Source organism: Pteropus alecto, unplaced genomic scaffold, assembly GCF_000325575.1.
Source record: "Pteropus alecto unplaced genomic scaffold, ASM32557v1 scaffold1579, whole genome shotgun sequence".
Taxonomy (NCBI): Eukaryota; Metazoa; Chordata; class Mammalia; order Chiroptera; family Pteropodidae; genus Pteropus; species Pteropus alecto.
Genome location: NW_006442592.1, coordinates 26912 through 48770, shown reverse-complemented (window position 1 = coordinate 48770; position 21859 = coordinate 26912). Strand labels below are relative to the sequence as shown.

The following is a 21859-nucleotide window of genomic DNA, read 5'->3' as shown; positions in this document are numbered from 1 at the left end:
TTCTGGTTACAGCCTCCTTGTCACTGCTAGATTGGTCTGAGTATTTGGGATGAGTTGAAGGCCCTGGAGAGAGTGGTTGCTGGTATATAAGGAAATCATTACATAATCTTTTCATCTTTGATAGATGGTAAAGTTTTTTACTTAGTCTCTTCAGTTATTTCTAACATACTCTAACGGGACCAAAGAGGAACTTCCCTGCTTTTATCATGATCCTGAAAAGCAACGTCAATGCAAATAGGTAACAAATGTGCAGTTTTCTTCATTTTAGATTTGAGAAGGTGTGTGCCTTATTTCTGTCTTACTCTCTTGCCCTTATTGTAATGAATAATTTCTTTTTGCTTGTGCATTCAGGAATTAGGAAACAATTTGAACAAAGAAAAATGGTATATTAATTGCAACTCCATATCCTTTTATGGCCAACCTTTGTCTCTTTCCTCACTATTTATTAAAAGAAAACAGTACATTTGACCTGGATGCTTGGAAATGAGAAAGAACTTTCCAGCTCCATTATCTTTACTTGCATATCATGATTGTTTTGTTTTTAGTAGTACGGGAAAATCAGATTCAATTTTCCATTTGAGTAAAATAGAGAATCACAGTGAAAATAATTTATTTTAACCAGGCCATCTCAACAATTTGAATACCCTAATATTCATGAAAGCCTTTGACACTGGAGAAGCTTCATTCTAATAGTTGTTATTGCCAAGTGCTTGGTGTGGCCATCCACATACAGAATTGTATCTGGAATGATGAAAAACATTTAATAGTCTTTTTCCTACGTTAGCGTCCCATGTTTTAGAGGCAGTAGGTCAAAATGTTCAGCTTGAGTTTTAAAAGCTACATAAATGAACTATTTGGTAGTAATGCACATAATTCAGTATTTGCTGTTTGAGAGATTTTAATGTAAAAATGTCAGTTATTAAAAAGTTGATTTTTAATTTTGACAACCATGTGCATGATTATATCTAGGCTTTTAAGTATTTGAGCTCCTGAAAATAGCTGCAGTTTATTTTTGTATAATAGTTCTAAGTAGATTATTTATCTTTGGCTATGTGTTATGTCAGGGGTGGAATTTGTTTTGGCTGAAATCATGGAGTTGGCTGGACTGATGTTATCTGAAGCCTTGCAGCGTTCTTTATGGAACACTGTGGAGTGGTCAGCTTAACATTAAATATGCCATATGTGGTTTGGCATCTAACAAGCTGTTAGGAGTACTCAGCAAGGGTCCCAGGTTCTGCCTGCTATTGTGTGAATGCTCGTGTCCCCCCTAAATTCATATGCTGAAATCTGAACCCCTAAAGGTGATACTATTAGGAGTTGGGGCCTTTGGGAGGTGCTTGGGTTATGAGGGTGGAGCCCTTCTAAAAGAAGTATTACAGAGATCCCTAGCCCGTTCTACCATGTGAGGATACAGTGAGAAAGTGCCGGCTATGAACCAGGAAGAGGGGAGGAGAGTCCTTACCAGAACTTGACCCTGCTGGTGCCTTGATTGTGGACTTCCAGCCTCTAGAACTGTAAGGAATGAATTTCTGTTGTTTATAAGCCACCTAGTTTGTGGTATTTTGTTACAGCAGCCTGAATGGACTAAGACACTGCACAGTAGATAATGAGAAAATGATCAGTTCAGTAAATGATAGAGTATAACACATAGTAGTAGATCATGAGAAAATGTTGAGTTTATGAAATACAAATTTATCTACCCTGGGTGGATTTAAAGAATGTTTGGAGTTCAGAGCTATCCTGTGGGATCTTCCTTCCAAAGACCCAGATTAGCCATGGTAATGAGAAGAGCTTTTGGGGTTATAGAACCTCTTGGGGAGAACCCTTAAGGAATCACAGCCCTCAGGAAACTCTAGTTCTTCAGCAAAAAAAAAAACACCTAACAGACCCACTGTTTAGACAAAAATGTCTTTTTGAGTACTTTTTTAAAAACAGCCAACCTCACCCTACTTCAAGGACCATTTTGATGCCACTATAGTTGGAGCAGTAATTTCTGTCAAGGGAATTCAGATAAATATTTTTCTTATGGATTGTTTGCATTTCTTAGAGCAATATTAAGTGCCAAAAATGGTTTGAAGGTAACAAAAGGCCTGGATACAAAACTTGAGCAATGGTGTTCATTTGGCCTCAGATTACCCCCTTGTACTCTTGGAAAAATAACACACATTTTTTAGCTCTGCTGTATGGTAGCCAGATAAGAGAAGTGAATGACAACTGACTCACCTGTACAGTCCTTTTGGGCAGATAGTGCCTCCTAAGCTCTCAGTGGCCACATGGTTACCAATACTTACTCGGGGACTAGGGCACATAGACAGCTTTACTCACTGAGCACTGGGCACTGAAATAGAAATCTCCATCTTTAAGTGCTTGAATAATTGATGAAGGCACATATATCTATATATTTTTCCCCCAATTACATTGTATGCTCATAGAAACAGAGGATGTGACTATTCACTTGTTTATTCATTTAACAGATGCTTCTTAGGTACCCTTAAGTCTGTTGCCCCATGAGCACATAGTAAAAATTCCATATTTTAGACATGATGTAAAATAATATAAGTAAGTAAACAGTGAAATAACGTGAGCAATTATTTTTTAAGAAGCTATCGACCTTAGCAGAAAAGCTGCTAAAGGAAGGGCAGCCCATTCATGTTGCCACAAGCCTCTAAAATACCAGAGGTTGCTTACTCACAGTTGCAGTGGTGGGCACATCCAAGCCTTCCTGGTTGGCCTGGAACCCTCACTTTATTAATTAGTTCCTTTGTTTCGGCATAAGCAGCATGTGCAAGGTACAGAGTTTCTCTGCCTGGAGAATTTATGAAAATCAGCTGGTCAGGGTCTTTCGTAGGGAGAGGAAAATGGGAAGGAGACGTGTGATAAAAGATCTGGCTCTTCCATGTTCCTTTTTTTTTTTTTTCATTTAAAACCAACCTCAGCCTTTTCTTCTCCCTCCCAGCTCCACATTCCTCGATGATAGAAAGAAAGGAAAAGAGGATAGAATAAGATCTGGCAAAACAAAGAGACAAAACCACAAATCTGTCTTAATATTCATATAAATACTGTTATATTGATTAGATTAAATATTTTATTAAATATTTTATTAATATTAAATATTTTATTAAATAAATAGTTTATTAAAATATTTAAAATATTACATATGATACCTTTGATTACAAAACTTGATCTGGATCAAGGTGACTTCTGTTGAGGAGTTTTGTCTAGGATTACTGTGTGTGCTTGACCCCCATTAGTATAGACCCAGCTGGGAGTATTCTAGAAAAAAAGAAAAGTCTCCTACCTACTTCCCCTTAACAAAATATTACTTAACTAACTTGAAAAGTTAAGAGAATTTTTACTGCATTTCCAGCACTAATCTGATTTAGCAGAAGGACATTGTAGAACTGACTTCATTGAAGGTGTGGAGCAATTTAGGGGCTGATTGCGGCGGGGAGGGTTAAGATTTCCTGTTCAAGCAGATTCCTGGTGGCTCTGATAGTAAGAACCGTAGCCTGGCTGTACTCCAGGCCCTGGGGAAAACAGATTTCAGAACAAAACCAGATTTGCTTTTATTTCAGCTTAATGTCTTGTTGATGATCAAAAGTCAAGTCATTCTTTTAGTAAACTCTTTAGTTTCATCAAAAGGACAGTTAAGATTAGTAGAATGCACATATACATATGCATACATATACATATATGCATACACACACACACACACACACACAGACACACACACACACACCTATTAAGAGGCTTTTCATTTTATACCTCTCCTTAGTGTTTGCATTTTTTCCCAAATACATGCATATTATTCTTTTTCCTTTTTTGTCAATATAATTATCTGGTGGGATGAAATTTCTGACTTCTTTTTTGTACTTATCTACACATACACATACACACACATATACTTAATAAAAATTGGGACTGCAAACCTATTAGATCAGCTAAAATAAGAAATAATGGTGATACCAAATGCTGGCAAGGATGTGGAGAAATTGAATCTCATACATTGCTGGTGGAATGTAAAATAGTACAACCACTCTAAAAAATAGTTTGGTAATTTCTTAAAAAAACTAAACATAGACTTATTATACAACTCAGCAGTTTCACTCTTGGACATTTTCCCCAGAGAAATGAAGACTTAGGTTTACACAGAAACTTATACAGTGCTCTGTTCACAACAGCCCCAAACTGGAAGCTACAATATTCTTTAATGGGTAAATGGTTAAACAAACTATGGTATGTTCATGCCGTGGAATACTACTCAGCAATAAATAGTAGCAAGCTATTGTGTAACAACTTGGATGGATTTCAGGGTCACTGTGCTAAGTGAGAAAAACCAACCTTCCAAGGTCACATACTATATGATTCCATTTATATAATTGTCTTAGTTTGGGCTGCTATAACAAAAATACCATAGACTGCATGGCTTAAACAACAAATATTTATTTCTTAAGGTTCTAGAGTCTGGGAATTCTAAGATCAAGGCTCTCACAGATTCAATGTCGAATAAGGGTCCACATCCTGGCTTGTAGATAGTTAATCTGGCTATATCTTCACATGGTCCATAAAGAGTGATCTGTGTCTCTTCTTTTTTTTATAAGGTATTAATTCCATCATGAGGGATTAATGTCCCACTACCATGACCTAATCTAACCCTAATTATTTCCCACCTTCAAAGGCCCCACCTTCAAATACCATCACATTGGGAAGTACGCTTTTAACATATGAATTTTGGAGAGACACAGACATTCAACCCATAGCAATAACATTCTCTGAGTTACAGTTACATAGATGAAAAACAGATTAGTGGTTGCCAGGAGTTAGGGGTGGCAGGGTGGGGAGAGGGTGGGTGTAGCTATCAGAGATAACTTGAGAGAGATCTTTGTATTGATGTAATAGTTTATATCGTGATTGGGATGGTGGTTACATGTATCTACCCTGTATACACACATTGTACCAATGTCAGATTTCAGGTTTGGATATTGTACTATAGTTATATAAGATGCAAACACTGGGGAAAGCTAGGTGGAGTATACCCAGGACCTGTCTGTACAATTTTGCAACTTCCTATGAGTATAGTTATTTCAAAATAAAAAGTTAAAAAATTGATTGCAGATCTTTCAGATGATTTTTAATTCCTTGGTAGATAAGAGACTTCATTGTGTCTCGTATTCATGAACCATTAGCTTTTTCATAGTTCAACTGTTCTATCTAGTAGAAATATGACTAGTTGTTATGAAGTAAATAAATAAGATAATTAGTTACATTTTTAGATTACCTGATGACTTAAAATGCTAATTTGCTCTTTTATTGTTTCCATGGTTTGCTAGCTCAAGTAGATGGGATTATTAACCCTGGTTCATTCATCAGCAAATAATTATTACATACCCACCAAGTGATGGCACACAAGCATGAAAAAGACAAAGTTCCTGCCTTTCTGGATGTTACATTTTTGGCATGTGAAAATTTCCCTTGGCAGGCTAAAGGAAAGAGAACTTGTCCCTAGCCCTCCTGGATACTGTTTGAGCTGAAATGAAAGGGAAATCTTCCAGTACATACTTCAGTATTCTGCCCTGCAGGTTGGTGTCTCTACGTAGCATTACTTCAGTGTTGGCAGAATATTTTTGATCTGATGATATTTCTAGCAGGAGAATGAACCTGATTTACAATCACTGGACCTAATACAGATTAAGAACTATAAAGAATATTGTAAACAAAATAAGTAAATAGAGCCTGACAGCTTCTTTACTTAGGTGTGGACAAAAATATATCAGTTACTGAAAGCAGTGATGCAGGATGGATTTTATAGAGATAAAAAAACAAAAACATTGGGTTGGGTATCTGAATTTGAATTTGAGACCTTCCACTTACTAGCTGTGTGACTTTGAGCAAGTCACTTAAGCTCTCTGAAAGGTAACTGTAGTCTTATTTATTTTTATATAGGATAAATTAACTCCACATAAAAGCTAATTATAAAACTGGCAAGTCAGAAGGATTATTGCTGAGAACATAGTGGTGATGGGACTCCCTTCTTTTACACCCTCAAATCATTGTCTAGAAACTTTTCCCTGGGAAGGACACATCCCCATGTTCATGTACCAGTATACAGAGATAGAAAAGTTTAAAAATAATTAAAATAAAGACTGTTTTTGAGTTTTAGAAAAAGGAGTTGTCTTAGGTGAGGCAGAAATGTGAATAGAGAAGATAATGATGTTAAGAGGGAAGAAGGATTCTGGGCAGAAGGCTTATATGGCTCCCTACTTCCTACCAGGCTACCCCTAATTCAGTGTATTATGTTTCTGGTCTGAAAGTCAGTGTGTGTGTCTGTGTGTCTGTGTGTGTCTATTTCCCTCCCTCCCACTTTCCCCCCGTCACTCTCTCTCCATACCTTGCTGCCTCCCTTCTCAATTCCAATGGTCATTGTAAAAAAAGAAATAAGTAAATAAACCTTGAGGTTGTTTTTTTCCTGTTTAAAAAATGGTGATTTTCTTGTTCCATCAGCCTCAGGCTTTGGGCATGGGAAGGTCCACAGCTGTTGAGTTCTGACCTGTACCCTGAGATCATTAGGGCTCAAAGTGGGAGGACCAGATCTCATTTTCTGCTTCTAGTTCCATTTTGTACCCTTTTCTAGTTAACCTTTTTTGTCCTCCAGTAGTCGTATTTAACTATTTTCTCACATAGAAATTAGAATTAGACTACCTCTGCCACCTACCTACTAGTTATTCAACTAATTTGTGCTTCCTCACCTGTAAATAATACCTACCTCATAGGGATCTGATAGTGAGCATTTACTAACACTTAGATATTGTTATTTATAGTTACTACTTGAGAGTCTTAGCTGCACTTTGTCTTTTGTTGATGATTTCATGACTCTCCTATCTAGTGTGATCTGCTCTTTTGGTCATTGTACCTTTTACCTATTCTCTAGATTTTCTTTCTCAAGTGCCCCTTGTTACCTTGATTTTGGTGGGGTGGCACAATGGTGCTGAGAGGACTGGGATTGAGAAAGATTCTGAAGCCTTTCACCACCCATGGTACTACTACATCATCGCCAGCTTCATTGTTGACACTACCACAAGACCTGTAATATGGCATAGTAAGACATACCAACGGCATCCTTAGTCATGATAAAGACCAAGAAATATGGCTCACCTAAGTCAAGGATTATCTGGAGGTCAAATAGAAAGAGTTCTAACTAAACTCCAGCTCGTTCCTATTACCTCTTGCATCAGTTCATTGAACACATTATCAGACTTTTACTGTGCTACGCATGAGGATAAGTAAGTCAAACATAGCTCTTAATTTCTCTGACTCACAGACTCCTGGGGGAAGGCAGCCATAGGGCTTATCTGGCAAGCCTGCCCTGGGCATCACGATGCTCCTCAGAGTGTGCCAACAATGCCAGCCTCACTGAGAACTTAGTAGAAACACAGAGTTTCCGGGGGTGTTTAATACACTCTACAAGAGATTCTGATGTCCACCGAAGCACAGGAGCACAGTGTTAGTGTTGTTGAAGCCTGGCGACAGACGGCCAAGGCACATAGATATTTTTTCCTCTTGGAGGCTTGCCTACCAAGCAGCCCTCTGTTCCTTTAGTAGTGATTATAAGCACAGTCCATCTGGAAGGCTGCTCTGCAAGGCCTGGGTCACTCCTTTGTGGAATGTTTTCTAGAGCTTCCAAACTGCCTCAGCAAATCAGGACTTTCAGGCCAACTGACTGCTTTGCTGCTGGAGCTCTTAATGTGAAGGGTCGGGAGCGACCCTGGCAAGCCCCGGGCTGACGTGTGTGGGGACAGTGGGAGTGACCCTGGCAGGGAAGCACGGGAGGCCTGGACATTGTTTCTCTGGTCTCCTGTCCTGCTGCTCTCTATCCTGGGCTCCAAGCTCAAAAGCACCGACTATGGCGTTCCCGGGCCGGGCGCGACCCTCTGTTATCCCAGAGAATGAAGAAATCCCCCAGACAGCCCTGAACAGTGTCCACCAGGCTAATGGAAATGAAGACGAGAGGGCTGTGTCCAAACTGCAGCGCAGGCACAGTGACGTAAAAGTCTACAAGGAGTTCTGTGACTTTTATGCGAAATTGTAAGTGTCTCCTCTCTTGGGGTTCCCCTCTTCCAGATCTAGCCTTCCTGGGCTTTCAGTTCACTAGCCATTTATGGTTTTATTTTCTTGACTCTCATCAGGGGCTTTCCAGGGTGATGCAGCATATTCTTGCAGGCAGGTAGGTTGCTTGGCCAAGCAAAACTTCTGCTAGATGACATACATATGTAAAGCAAAGTGCTACTTTTGAATTAAGAGCAGTATCGTCTGAATTAAGAGCAGTAGGTTCCTAATAATAGTTTTTTTTCATTATATAGTCCAAAAGAGAGGTTCATTTTCATTGTTAGGATTTATAACAAAAATTTTACACTCTACACCTTCCCATAAATAAAAGGCAGGTTGGGGAAAACTGAAAATTTGAATTACAGACTGCTGATAAAGGTCCAGATTTTTGTTATGTTTAATAATCAGTAGTTTGAAGTAGGCCAGCTGGGTTTCTCAGTACTGTCTCTAGGGGACTGAGTGAATGAAAAAGGATGTTGTGTAACTAGCATGCATATATATCATTCAGTTAACCCTAAAAGTTAATCTAATTCATATTATTAAATGGGTTTTTAGCAAGCAGTGTTTAAAAAATACTGTAGAGTAGTATTTAGACCAACTCATGTAAGATTGTTGATCTTATACAAGGTCGTAAGCTTAGAATTATTGCAAATCCTCAGTTTGTCAATAGAGAGGAGAATTTAATGGACCCGATTCTCTATTTCCATGAATCCTTTTGCTGCGGTTTTGCAACAGAGGTCATTTATTTTTACAACTCCTAAAGTGTTCTTTTTAAGAGTAATTGGGCAATTATAATTACTCTGTAACCAAAATGCTTGATTAACTAACCCTCAGGATGCTTTTTGAATTTACACAGTTGTGTATTTTAATGCCAGGAAATTTGTTTCACATGCTTCGATAAATGCGACACTTAAATAATAGAAAGCTTGAATATGTTAAGTTTTATGTGTGGTTGATTTTAAGAAGTAGATCAGCTAAAACAATTATGACTGACCAGTTATGAACATTTCGTACGAAGACTTTGATAGATAGATATAGATATATAGATATATTCCGCAATGTATATATTTCTTGTCATCAATTTTTGTTAAAAATTTTAGTGAAAATTCTTTTCTGAGAAATTATCAATTTATTGTAACTAACTGAATGACAGCTCTATCATTCATGACTTTTAAAAAGTAACTTCTGTCATGTGTATTAAATTTAAAGATCAATTGTAAAAAAAATAAAAAAGTCAGTGTAGGTTCATTCATTGTAACAAATGTGCCACTTTGGTGGGGATGTTGATAATGGGAGAGCTATGCATGTGTGGGGACTGGGAACATATGGGAAATCTCTGTGCCTTCCATTCAATCTCTCTGTGAACCTAAAACTGCTGTAAAAAATAGTCCATTAAAAAAAAAATACATAGTGCCTGAGGATCAAGGACAAGAAAGGAAAGGAATATGTAAACAGTTCAGTAGGTTGGTGAGATTATTGGGGTTTTTTTTTTCCTGAAAGTTTCCTCTAATGTTCTGTCCCTTTTCTTTTCCTACTTGTTATGATAAGGAAGACTTTTTCAAAAATACATATGACATTATCTCTAAAACTAGTTTATTTTTCCTGTATATGGAAAAAAATTATGCTTTTTATAATGTGTCTATTTTCTAATTCTAACTATTTGGTATTTGAACTTGAATATAAACAGTCTGTAGTATTAAGGTCAATGATAAACATTTTGATCTTGGGACCCCTTTACACTTTAAAAAATTTTTGAGGTCCCTAAAGAGCTTTAACTTTATCAATATTTACTGAATTAGAAAATAAAACTGAGAAATATTTTGTATTTATTAGTTCATTTAAAATAACAATACGCTCATTACACAATAATAAATATTAATATTAATTTTTAATGAAAAATAACCTTCTAAAAATAAAAGCTTGGTGTGGAAAGTGTGGCATTGTATTTACATTTTTACAAATCTCATTAACATCTGTCTTAATAAAAGTTTCTCATAACTGCTTCTGCATTCATCTTATTATAATATGTTGTTTAAAATAAAGTATAAAAAGAAAATATAGCCTCTCATAGAGATGTAGTTAGGAAAGGGAAGACCTTTGAACTCGTGAAAGGATCACAGTAATCCTTAAATTTTGAGTACCACCAACGTAGGTAGTAATGAATCAGGACATTCCAGGATGGCCTAATTGTCTAGCTTTTTTGGATTTCTATTAAAATCATTGAGGAGTTGGTAAATCTTTTGAGAGGGTTTTTAATTATAATGCTTTATATTTGAGTAACATCTTCTGTTTTCCAAAGTGGTTTTATATACTTTTTCTTATTTCATCCTCAAAACAGTACTAAGAATTATCAGGGCAGGTGTGGGCTTACCATACTTCATCAAGGGACTCTTGTGGATTTTGGTCAGGAGAACGGAGAAAGCACAGACCTTTCTAGAGCTTTGCTAAAACTTCCACAGTTCATCTGGCTTATGACAAAGCCAGGTAAAGAAGGAAGTTTTGCAGATTTTTCTTCCTAACATACAGTAATTTTGAAATAACAAAGTAGAAAATTCCTTTTAGTAGTAGACTTAGGCCAAGTTTGCCAAGCAGTGAGGTTGCCTCCCTTCCTCCCTTTCTCCTTTTATTTTGGTGACATTTTAATTCTGTATTTAAGCCTATTAAGTAAAATTGAATGTTGATTGGTAGGGGGGTATAAACATGGTACTGAGTAAGTTATGCCAAGGCTACAAAATAGGAATATGTGTTCTTTGAAACATTTGGGGGAGGAAGGCAAAGTTGCACTCCGTTGGGGTGAGGTGGAGGTGTGAAACAAGGTATGTGAACACTTTTGCTAAAGAAATAGCAAAACTTAGAAACTGATGTGAGATAAGGCAGGTAATCTGTCTGTAAAATGGAGACTTTCCTTCTCATCTGCCTCACAGGGCGGTTGTGAAGATTCAGGAGAATGTTGGCAGTCCCTCTATGAGGTGGGTTGGTTCAGTGCCTGGGTGGTCAGCAGCTGCACTGGGGGACCAGACACACAGGTAGAGCTCATGCTGTGAGTGGGCTTCTGAAAATAAACTTGCCAAATTATAGAAGGACGCCTTAGACAATCAATGACTGCTCTGCTTAGGGGACCTTCTCCACTTGGAGGCCTTCCAGAAACAAAACAGTTATTTATTGGAAGTTCAGGGGCCACTATGGGGTTGGGCTAGTCACTCTACCTCTCTGACCCTCTATTTCATCATCTGTAAAATGATCTTTATAATGTAAAATTCTTTAATTTTAAGATATATTTTATAATATCGGTGTTGAATATTAGTCTTACCAATTAAATGATAGGACTAAGGGATTTTTGGCAGGTTTTCAGAGTTACTAAGCAGTGACTTTCAGTAGGATCTAACCAAAGGAATAATTTTCGTCTATACTATGACATGGCATTCAACTGATATGCAGTTTAGATTCTGTTCTCAGAGGAGAGAGAAATTGGTTTTGAGATGTTGACTTATGGATTTTTTTTCACAGAAGAAGAAACACCTTTATTACATGAGCTAAGATAGAGAGGAGGATTTATTTGCTTTTTGAGGCCTTGATTTTCCTCAGCTAGAACTCCAGCTCCTTGCCCTCTAGCACATAGCCATCTGCTCAGCCATACTTGCTTGGTCTTGAAGTGATGGGTGTAAGAAGCTTGCCCAACTGGAACTGCTAGAAAACTGCTGATTTGAGCATTCTTTTCCTTTCATCATATTTCTTCTGAACTTTCTTTGGTTGTTTTGTTGTGTTTTTTTTTTTTAAATCTCTTTCTCCTCAGGAGTCAGCTTGGCCCCCTTCTTACAGCTCAGGGGCAGTATGAAGTGCGGCTCATACCTCTGTTGGTCCACAGTGTTGTCAGTGAGCACGACAAGGCTCTTCACTAGGGTCTTGGCACCAACCGGTTCACCATTGGATGCACTGTAGACAGCATCAGTAACCCTTGCTTTGTGTATGCAACACTCAGAGCCCCAGGAGAAGTTCCCCATGTCCAGCCTCAAGGTAGAGCTTGTTGCCTCCCACATGTAGACTGTGTGTATGTGTGGGGGCCAGTCTTAGTGTTGGCAGCAGGGTGTCCCAGGTCGTGTTTATGTTTCTGTGATAGGGCTTTCTCTTGCCCCTGGCCTTGTGGCACTTGTGCCACTTGTCCCAAGAGATGCCCATGACATGGTGCCGGCTGGAAAGAGCAGCTTGTGGATATTTTGATTAAGCTCCTTATTGGGCTGTAAACTCGAGCTCCATGAGGGCAACTCTTGACTTTCATCTCTATCCCTAGTGCCTAACAGATAGTAGGCACTCACTCATGGTGATATTTATCAGGAGGAATGTCAAAAATGTTAAAGAGAAACAGGTTCCGAGCAGGAGGCCTCTTTAGAACCTAAGATGCTAGGGCAAACAAATGGGAACAGTTTGAGTTGAAAACTTAAGACACAAGCAAGAAATCAGGCTTTATGATAAAGTACAATTTTCGTGATGAGATAGAATGTGCTCATAGTTTATGTTTTTTCATCTTAAGTCTAAGAAAAAGTTGACAGTCTGTGCTTCCTGTCCTTTGTGTGTTACAGCAACATGGCCAATGCCCTTGCCAATGCTGCTTGTGAGCGCTGCAGGGGGGGTTTTGCACCCGCCGAGAAGATTGTAAACAGTAATGGCGAGCTGTACCATGAGCAGTGTTTTGTGTGTGCTCAGTGCTTCCAGCAGTTCCCAGAAGGACTCTTCTATGAGGTGAGTCAACTTGGACAGAAGCTTAAAGATATCATCCTCCTTCACTCTTCTTCCCTTCCCTTTTTTTGAGGCATCTTTCTTCCCTTTATTTTTAATTTTTTTATTAGTTCCAAGTATATAGTACATTAGTTAGACATTTATATAGTTTATGAACCTTCTTTTTTTTACATTTCAGTGTCAAAGATTGTACTGAAATGTCAGATACAGATACAGTGCCAGGTATTTGGTACCTCTCAGGTCAGTGATGGCTTATATGTGCAATGCCCTGACAGACCCCACCGTTTGTATTGTTCATCTTCTTATTTCAGAACCCACAGTACCTCAGTCTCACAGACCTGAGCACTTCAGCTCAGCAGACAAAATTCTTTCATTAACTTTAGCCACAGTTTTTCTGGCTTCTCCACTCAGATCCCCACTTGCTTGCCCCCACATACCTTCATGAATCCTGCCTATGTGTGTCTTTCCTCCTTCTCAGAGAACCATTGGATATCCTCTCTAAAGGGATATTTGTTACCTCCTCCAAGACTTTCAAGCAACAAGTGGGACCATCCATGCATTTATTTTCTAAAGAGGATCTTGTTTGGAAATGAGTATTTGGGGGGCGGGTACCCTGTTAATATTTAGCTCTTCGATGTGTCTTATATTCTTTTCCAAATATTTGTTTTTCTTGATCCTCTGGACTTACCATGTGGTCTCTACTTCCTTCGTATTTATTCTTACTATGACCGAGACCCCCTTCTCACAGTAAACATCTACTTTGGTACTAGTCTAGGGATGCTGACCCCTTGCTCTTAATGAAGAGTGGTGTGTGTGTGTGTGTGAGAATCTGAGAGAGGTTAATCAGATAATTTACCAACTTACTTACCCCTTACATATTTGTATATATGTTATTCATATGTGTATCTGTATATGATAATATATAGAACTATATTATAGGTAGAGATGGCTGCTGTTTGTTTTCTTTTTGCCTAACAAATTTTTAAATTTTCCTGTTTTATAAGCCATTCCTGAGGAAGGAAAGGTAGTTACTAAAGGTCATTAGTAAGTCAATTGTTGGAGACTCAGACAGCATTTTTCCCATAAAAACCATGCCTCGTGAGAGTGGGGTTCCAAGGCCAGCCATCTGTCATGGATACACGAAATACAGAACTACCATGTATATAGTAACTTCACTCTGGGAAACAGCTTTAAGTGTTTTGATTAGGGCACACTGTTTTATTCACTGAAAAACATTTTGAGCTCTTACTATGTCCCGGAAACATATTCACTACAACCAAAATCCTGGCAATAGGAACAGGAATTCTATTTCTCTTTTCTTTCAGTTCTTCCTAATTCCTTCCCTGGGTAGTGGGAATCTCTTTTCCTGTCAAGGTTGATGGCAAGTGACACTTGTGGTGGGACCAGAGTAGAAAAGGTACAGTGTCCAATAGCAGGAGGGAAGACCTGGGGAGAGGGGATGGGGGGTGTCAGAGAGTCACCTGAGATTGTGGTCAGGGCTGCCATTGGTAATGAGGGGCAGCAGCTAGATTCAAGGAGAAAAGAAAGTCCCTAGCTGCTGAGGCCAGCAAGGGAGGTGATACCCAATTTGCATAAAAAGACCGAAGGACCTGTTCTGTAGAGTCTTGACAAAACACTGTCAGTTCTCTGAGTAAGCGCAGGGGAGGTAGGCCAGGACCTTGGCAAGGAAGGAGGTAAGACTGCCAAAACACACTTCAAGGAGGCTGAGAAGTCTGCCTCCCTAGGAAAGATCAGCCCTTATACTTTGTAACCCCTTCTTCTCCTGCTTCTTTTTTCCCTTGAGGCCTAGATAGGTTGAAATGTCCTTGATAACACAGCAGACTTGTGATGTGAATGGAATTAGAACTTAGTCTGGTCTCCTAATATCCAATATGGTATTCTTTCCCTTACATATTCTTTTCAAATCTAAAATATTTTTATCGAAATAGATAATTATGACAAAGGCCTTAGAAGAGATTCTAGAGATGCAGTAGGGAAGAATTCAAAAGAGAAAGGCAGACTCTGTTTTTTCACACATTTTTATTATTTCCGAGGTCTTATTTTCTTCTATCACTTTCTTTTTCCTATACTCTCCATTTGCCTGCCACTTTGGAATTAAAAATGTTGTTAAGTGCGATCACCTCCTAAGCTCCTGGTTCCATGTTTGGGTCCTATCAGCTGCCAAGGCACTTATGCTTCGTCAGAGGGAAGGCTCTGGAAGAGCCTCAGATGGAATGGAATAAAGCATGACACACTTGTCCTCCTGCCCATCCCTTATTCCTCTTTATTTCTGGATTATAAGTACCTTCCTTGGGCTTATCTGATAGTATTCCAGAAGAAGTTATCAGCACTCAGAACTAGTCTGTTAATGGGCTGTTGTCCAGCTAAAGCTCCCTGGAGTCCAGAGGAAGATTGCTATTTTAGCTCCATTTGTAATTAAAACCCTTTGTCCAGACCAGAGTACAACTTTTCCATTTGGTTGAATGATATTAGAGAAAAAGCTATCCAAGCATTCCAAGAAATAACCTGTATTTTCAGTTATGTCCAGCAGTAAATTGTTTCCCTGGAAAGGAAGTACGAAAACTTACCCAGTTTGCTTTCCCTTTGAGACATAACCCTGTGCTACAGTCTTGGTGGTAATAGCAAATGCATCTTTTCTACTCTATACCTTTGATAAGACTTTTGTCTTTAAAACACTATCCTTCTTTTATTTCCACAGTCCCTACTCTTTTCTCTAGAAGGCTAGCAATAGAGACTTAGAGGTGAGTTCTCTACACTTACCTTCCTTTGAAAATGGGATTCACTTTTCACTGTAGAACTTCCTGATATTTTGGATCGGGTAACCAGGACAGTCTTCCTTTTGACCACAAAGGCAAGTCTAGTGTGAGACTTGTTTCCTACCCACCCCTAGGATGTATGTCTGCATATAAGCTGATCAGGCTCAGGTGTTTCTGGCTCATCTATCGCTCCTCTTAAGAGTGATTCAGCTGCAACCAGGATTAATTGTCTCCTTACTCAAGATGAATTTGAATTCCTCTAGATTATGTGATTTAAAAAGCAAAGTTAAAGTTTCCTGTTAAGATGGTAATCCATCACCACTGAAGAATGTAAAGTAGGACTTGATTCTGTGCTCTGCAGCTTCTCTCATTAATAAGGACTACTTTCTTTACCAAGATGTTTCTTATTATAAGGCATCATCAGTGGTGTTTTCAACCTAATCCCGTCTGTTTCATTTCTTATCTTCTCTGAGTCCACACAGCACTTTGTTTATACCTTTAATATGGAGGGCATTTACACATTTCATATGGCTATTGATTTATATGCTTATCTTCTTCCTATCTAACTCTAAATACGTCAGGTACAAGAACTTGCCTAATTCTATATCTCTATCACTTGTTTTACAGTATTTAATGACTATTAGGTACTTAAGTAAAAGAATAGTACTCAGTTCTTGGATGGTATAGATTGCAAGTAAGATGCTAATCTACCAACTAGGAACTAGGTCAGACAATTTCTAATCTAAACATTCAAAATATTGATAATCTTTACCTAATTCCTATTGTTTGTCTCTTGGACATTATTTGAGCTTTGTCATGCCTGCATGCAGAGCAGTGAATGAAAGAAATGCATTCTTAAGTGGAAATAAGCAACCTCAGTTGTGGGTCGAACCCCGAGAAGAAGAACTGAACCATGATAATGTTTTCAGTACCATATGTGGACCATGGACTTGATATGTTGGTTCAGGCCAATTGGTGGTGTTTTATTTAAAACCTACAGAAAAGTTGAAAGAATAGTACATTGAATGTCATGTACCCTACACATCACACACACACACACACACACACACACACACACTCACACACTCACACACACACACTCACACACACTCACTCACTCACAAATACGTCAGGTACAAGAACTTGCCTAATTCTATATCTCTATCACTTGTTTTACAGTATTTAATGACTATTAGGTACTTAAGTAAAAGAATAGTACTCAGTTCTTGGATGGTATAGATTGCAAGTAAGATGCTAATCTACCAACTAGGAACTAGGTCAGACAATTTCTAATCTAAACATTCAAAATATTGATAATCTTTACCTAATTCCTATTGTTTGTCTCTTGGACATTATTTGAGCTTTGTCATGCCTGCATGCAGAGCAGTGAATGAAAGAAATGCATTCTTAAGTGGAAATAAGCGACCTCAGTTGTGGGTCAAACCCCGAGAAGAAGAACTGAACCATGATAATGTTTTCAGTACCATATGTGGACCATGGACTTGATATGTTGGTTCAGGCCAATTGGTGGTGTTTTATTTAAAACCTACAGAAAAGTTGAAAGAATAGTACATTGAATGTCATGTACCCTACACATCACACACACACACACACACACACACACACACACACTCACACACACACACACTCACACACACTCACTCACTCACACACCCCACCCATTTTTTGCAATTTGAAAGTAAGCTACAGACATAATTCTGCATGAAGGTGCTTTTAATTTTCTACAACTTTGACATTTGCCTTTGCATACTTGTGAACTTCTGAGGATGATTCATGATTTGACTCTTAACTGTGTTTTTTTGGGGGGGCAAGGCGGGGGAGGGCACTGGAAGAGCCATAGTTAAGAGATGATTTTTGGGATACTGGCATTAAAATGTTCTGTTATTGAGGGGCATGTTATATCAAGATGGGATTTTAATATAATCGCTTCTAATAATGAAGTATCATTTCTTGAATTAAAAATCCCCTCCCCTCAGTTTCTTTAAATGATTCAAATAACTTTAGACTATATTTCCAAGAGCAGACATTAAAAGGAGAAGAAAGAGAGCTAAATTCTCTTCCCCTTGAGTATGTGCTGGACTCACTGACTCACTTCTGTCAGGGATATAAAAAGAATAAAGTAGTAACTTTGCAATAGAGAAACCTGGAAGATACCATTTTAACGAAGTGATCAAGATTAATATCACTAGTAGTAAGTCATGCTGATACATATACTCCCTAGTAAGATGCAACAAGTAGAGCATATTATTTCCTCTGTAGTGTTTTTCCCCAAAACTATGACTTCAGTCTAATCATGAGACAAATTCATAGTGAGAAGCACTCCACAACACACTTGACCAGTACCTTTTAAAAGTGTCATGCAAGACAGGGCAAGGCTGAGGAACTGTCACAAATTAGAGAAGTCTAAGGATCCTCATTTGTTCTGACATGAAATTTGTGAGCGAGTGACATTTATTCATTTATTGACCTATTTGTTCAGCAAATATTTGTAATATTAATTAAGCAGTTACAGTGTGCCAGACACCATGTTATATTCTAGGAGTAGAATGATGAGTAAGATAGACAGTTTTCAAGGAACTTAACCTACAGTCAATACACTAGACTGACCAAGTGTTTGCAAGTTAGATGTGAAGACTTCATTTTGCTACAGATTGGTTGTTAATAGGGAAAAATTAAATCTACCTGAAGACAGTCCTCCCTTCTCTGAATCTACTGAAAACTAAAATAGGTGATGTTTGAAACACTTTAGCACAGTGCCTGGCACTTGGGTAAGAGCTTAATAAATGGAAGATGCTAGTTTTTAGAAAATAATCACAATATGGCTTTACAGACTGTTAGTACATATATCTGCAGCAGCTCCTAACACAGTGCCTTGCCTTTAGAAGGTGCTCTGAATATTTGCTGACTAAGAAAAGCTATCAGTAAAGCTGTTCATCCTAAGATGTCTTAGGAAGTGTATATCCATAATTAGGACTTTTCAGGACCTCAGCATTTTTCTCAGCTTTGTGCAGTGGGTATAGAGGGTAGATTGGTACATGGTCAGAAAGGAACTCAGTAGTACAAGACTGATGTCGTTGTCTCACATCCAATAGAATTACCTCTTCATCTGTGTTCACATGAGCAATTCTGAAGTAAAGATCACATTGTGTATTGGCAGAGAAGCCAGGGTTACCTTTCAGTTATGATTTTAAAGTTCTGATAGAGAATCACAAGCTAATTTAAGAAATTCTAGGTTATATTCTTTATTGCTCTACCTAAGAGAGGTCGTAGACACAGAGGAAGAAGCACAGATTATGGGGTTCGACAGCCTTGTCCAGCTCCACTGACTTTGGTGCAGATGTAGACTTTCTGAATTTCAGTTTTCTGTAACAAGAGGATAATTACATATTTCTCATAGAGTTATGAGTTTGAACCAAAGTAGCATGTACAGTACTCAGTAAGTTGGTCCATTCCCTTCTTCCTCTTCCAAGTGGGTACTGCTTCGGGTAAATGATACTTGCACACAGTAAACCAGGGTTCCTCATCCGCAGCACTATTGACATTTTGAGCTGTTTAGTTCTTTGTCGTGGAGGCTGTCCTGTACATTGTAGGATGTTAAGTAATATCCCTAGTCTCTACCCATTAGATCCCCAGTTGTGACAACCAAAAATATCTCCATACATTGCTAGATATCCCCTGGGGAGTGAAATCACCCTCAGTTGAGAACCACTGCACTAAACAAACGAGGGCATCCCTTCAAATAGGTGATGAACCTCACTGGTAATAGCAACTCAATTCTAAATAGGTGCATTCCTCAGGTGGTTCGGGCAACAGCACCCCACACAGGTAGCCTTCGTGTACGCCTATCTCTAAGAATTTGACTGTAGTTAGAATTAATTCTCGTGCCATAGATTTAATTAGAAAGTATTTCTAGAGAGAATTCATATAACAAAGACTCAAAAGAAAGCCTACACTTCTTTGTTTAAATTGGCATAAGGGAAGATAAATATACCATTCATTTAGCAGAAGGCAAGATACATTTTCTGTATAGTAATTAGAACTGGTTCCCAAAATTGTAATTCATTTTTCTCTATTCAGATATTCTACTTCTGCATTTGAATCATAAATAAATTTTAAATAGTAATGATTATAATAACTATTCTTTTAATTTATCTGTGTCAGAAGATAGTGATCAGGGTAATAATAAAAATGGTGTGAACATGTTAGAACAGCAGGCGTTGCTTCTCACTGCTCTCACAACCAAGAGTTGAGGTGCTGCTTTCCAGTTTCCTGTGAGTCTCTCAGGTGGGGCTCACGTGGCTTGTGTTGCTTCACATTCCTTCACCTTGCCTGGAATGTAGTATTTTATGCATGAATGCCCTGTTATTGCTAATTTTATAAGACTTGTGAATTATATTAACCTTTTTATTTCTGAAATAATTGTCTATTAAACCCCTATTATGAACCAGGCACTGTACTAGGTATTTACAAACTGTTGTTCTTTTTTTTTTTTTTTTTCCATTGGATTCTCACCCAAACCCTGCAAGTTAGATATTTTTATTCACAACTTATATATGGCCATGATGAGGCTCAGAGACATTGTCCACAGCTAACTGATAGGTAAGTAGTCAGATCAGGTTTTTATCTCAGGCCTGCTTGTCTCCACAACTGTGTTCTCTTACACTGTAATTCCCTGATACTTCACTGAAACTGAAATGGTTTCCTAAATATTATATATAACTGATAGGCAATGCTCTCCTGTATATGGCCATCACTCCTGCTTCATTCAGTCATTCAGTAAATATTTACAGAAAGCCTACAATGTATGGTATGCCGTATAGACCACACTATATCCTAGTTCTAAGAGAGAATACGATTTTTAAAGTGATTTTGATAGAACTTGATGGCAGCTTTCATGGTTCTTGTCCTCATTTTCAGACCAGGAAAATTTAGAGAGTGTATAAATGTTATGAGTTATATATGATTAGTGATCTTAAATTTGGCACTGTAGTTTTCTTCACAGGGAAATTTGTTTCCATCAGTGCTGCTTTTCATAAGTTATCAGTATCTCCAGTCATCCTTCAATACAAATAAAGAAATATTTGTAAAATGACCAAGCATTTTTGGCATGAGAAGGCTGATTAAATACTGTTTCCAGGAGGAAATACCCATTCAACCCAGAGACCTTAACACCATATAATAGATAGCCACTATAGTAGTTCCTAAATCTCACTTTGTGACATCTGGGATTATTTCCAATAAAAGGTTATCTTAAATTTTCCCATAAGAAAATACTTTTGGAAGTGAAATACAACCAGTGGTTACAGAGGGATATACTTCCAGAAATACTACAAATTGGGATGGACTGAAGCAAGGACTAGGAACTTGGTGTGTAGCCTTTTACAGCTTAGCATAGTACACATTTAGGGGCTGGGTTCTTTGTTAATATTTCGGATTCCTTTTTGTCTCATTCTTAGTTTGACTATCCCAAATTTGTCCTTTTTTCCCTATCACAAAATGCATAACAGGAAGGACCAATTTATGATGAGTGATTAACTGGAAAGATGTTTTTCAAAGAGATTTCTTCACTCATTTCCTCTTATACTGAATCATGATTACTCAGGAAGGCTGAAACCTGAGAAGGGAAGACCAGTTGGGAGGAAACTTTCCAACAAAATGAGGTGTTTATCTACTGACCCACTCACTTCAAAGCAGTTTATAACAAACCAGTGCAAATGTTGAAGATTTTCAACATTTGCACTTGACTTGAAATGAGAAAATTAGCTGATTCTAATTCTGAGCTTCCTTTAAAGCAGCAGAATTCTTTTTTTTTCCCTTACAAAGAGAATCTTCATTAAACTCCAAAACTTAAAAACAGTTAAAAGCAGAGTTGTTTAAACACTAAAAGCAGAGTTGTTTAAACACTACTAATTTAGAACATTAATATTTCTTATTGACTATTGTATTTTAAACCAGGTTGAGGTTGTAATGTGTGATTAGCTAAAGGCAATATTTATGGAAGTTTGATTCTTCCAAATTTGTGATTTCTGAATTTTCTTCATCCTATAGTTTTACTTTTTCCTGTGTTTGATCATTTCTACACACTGTAGAAAAGAGACAGCTCATTATAGCAAAAGAAGTTCTCCAGTTGCAATTGTCCTCACACTGGGTTACGTAAGCATACCCCAGGGTATGCCTGAGGTTTGCAGTGTAGACGGCTTCAAGGGAACCCATTTCTGAGTCCA

General features: G+C 38.0%; 1 protein-coding gene and 1 pseudogene across 9 annotated transcripts in view; one reads left to right on the top strand and one right to left on the bottom strand.

The window, feature by feature from the left end:
- Positions 1-21859, top strand: part of LIMS1 (LIM zinc finger domain containing 1) — a 144341-nt gene that overhangs the window by 105726 nt on the left and 16756 nt on the right. For 8 of the 9 annotated variants that reach the window (XM_015597798.2, XM_015597797.2, XM_025040449.1 and 5 more), the window contains one exon: positions 12681-12840. In XM_015597798.2, coding sequence (XP_015453284.1) covers positions 12685-12840 — 156 coding nt within the window. In that variant the 5' untranslated portion in view covers positions 12681-12684. Of the gene's footprint in view, positions 1-12098; positions 12118-12680; positions 12841-21859 lie in introns of those variants that run through there. The other variant, XM_015597801.2, reaches the window with a different exon arrangement.
- LOC102897969 lies at positions 11656-12279 on the bottom strand (annotated as a pseudogene).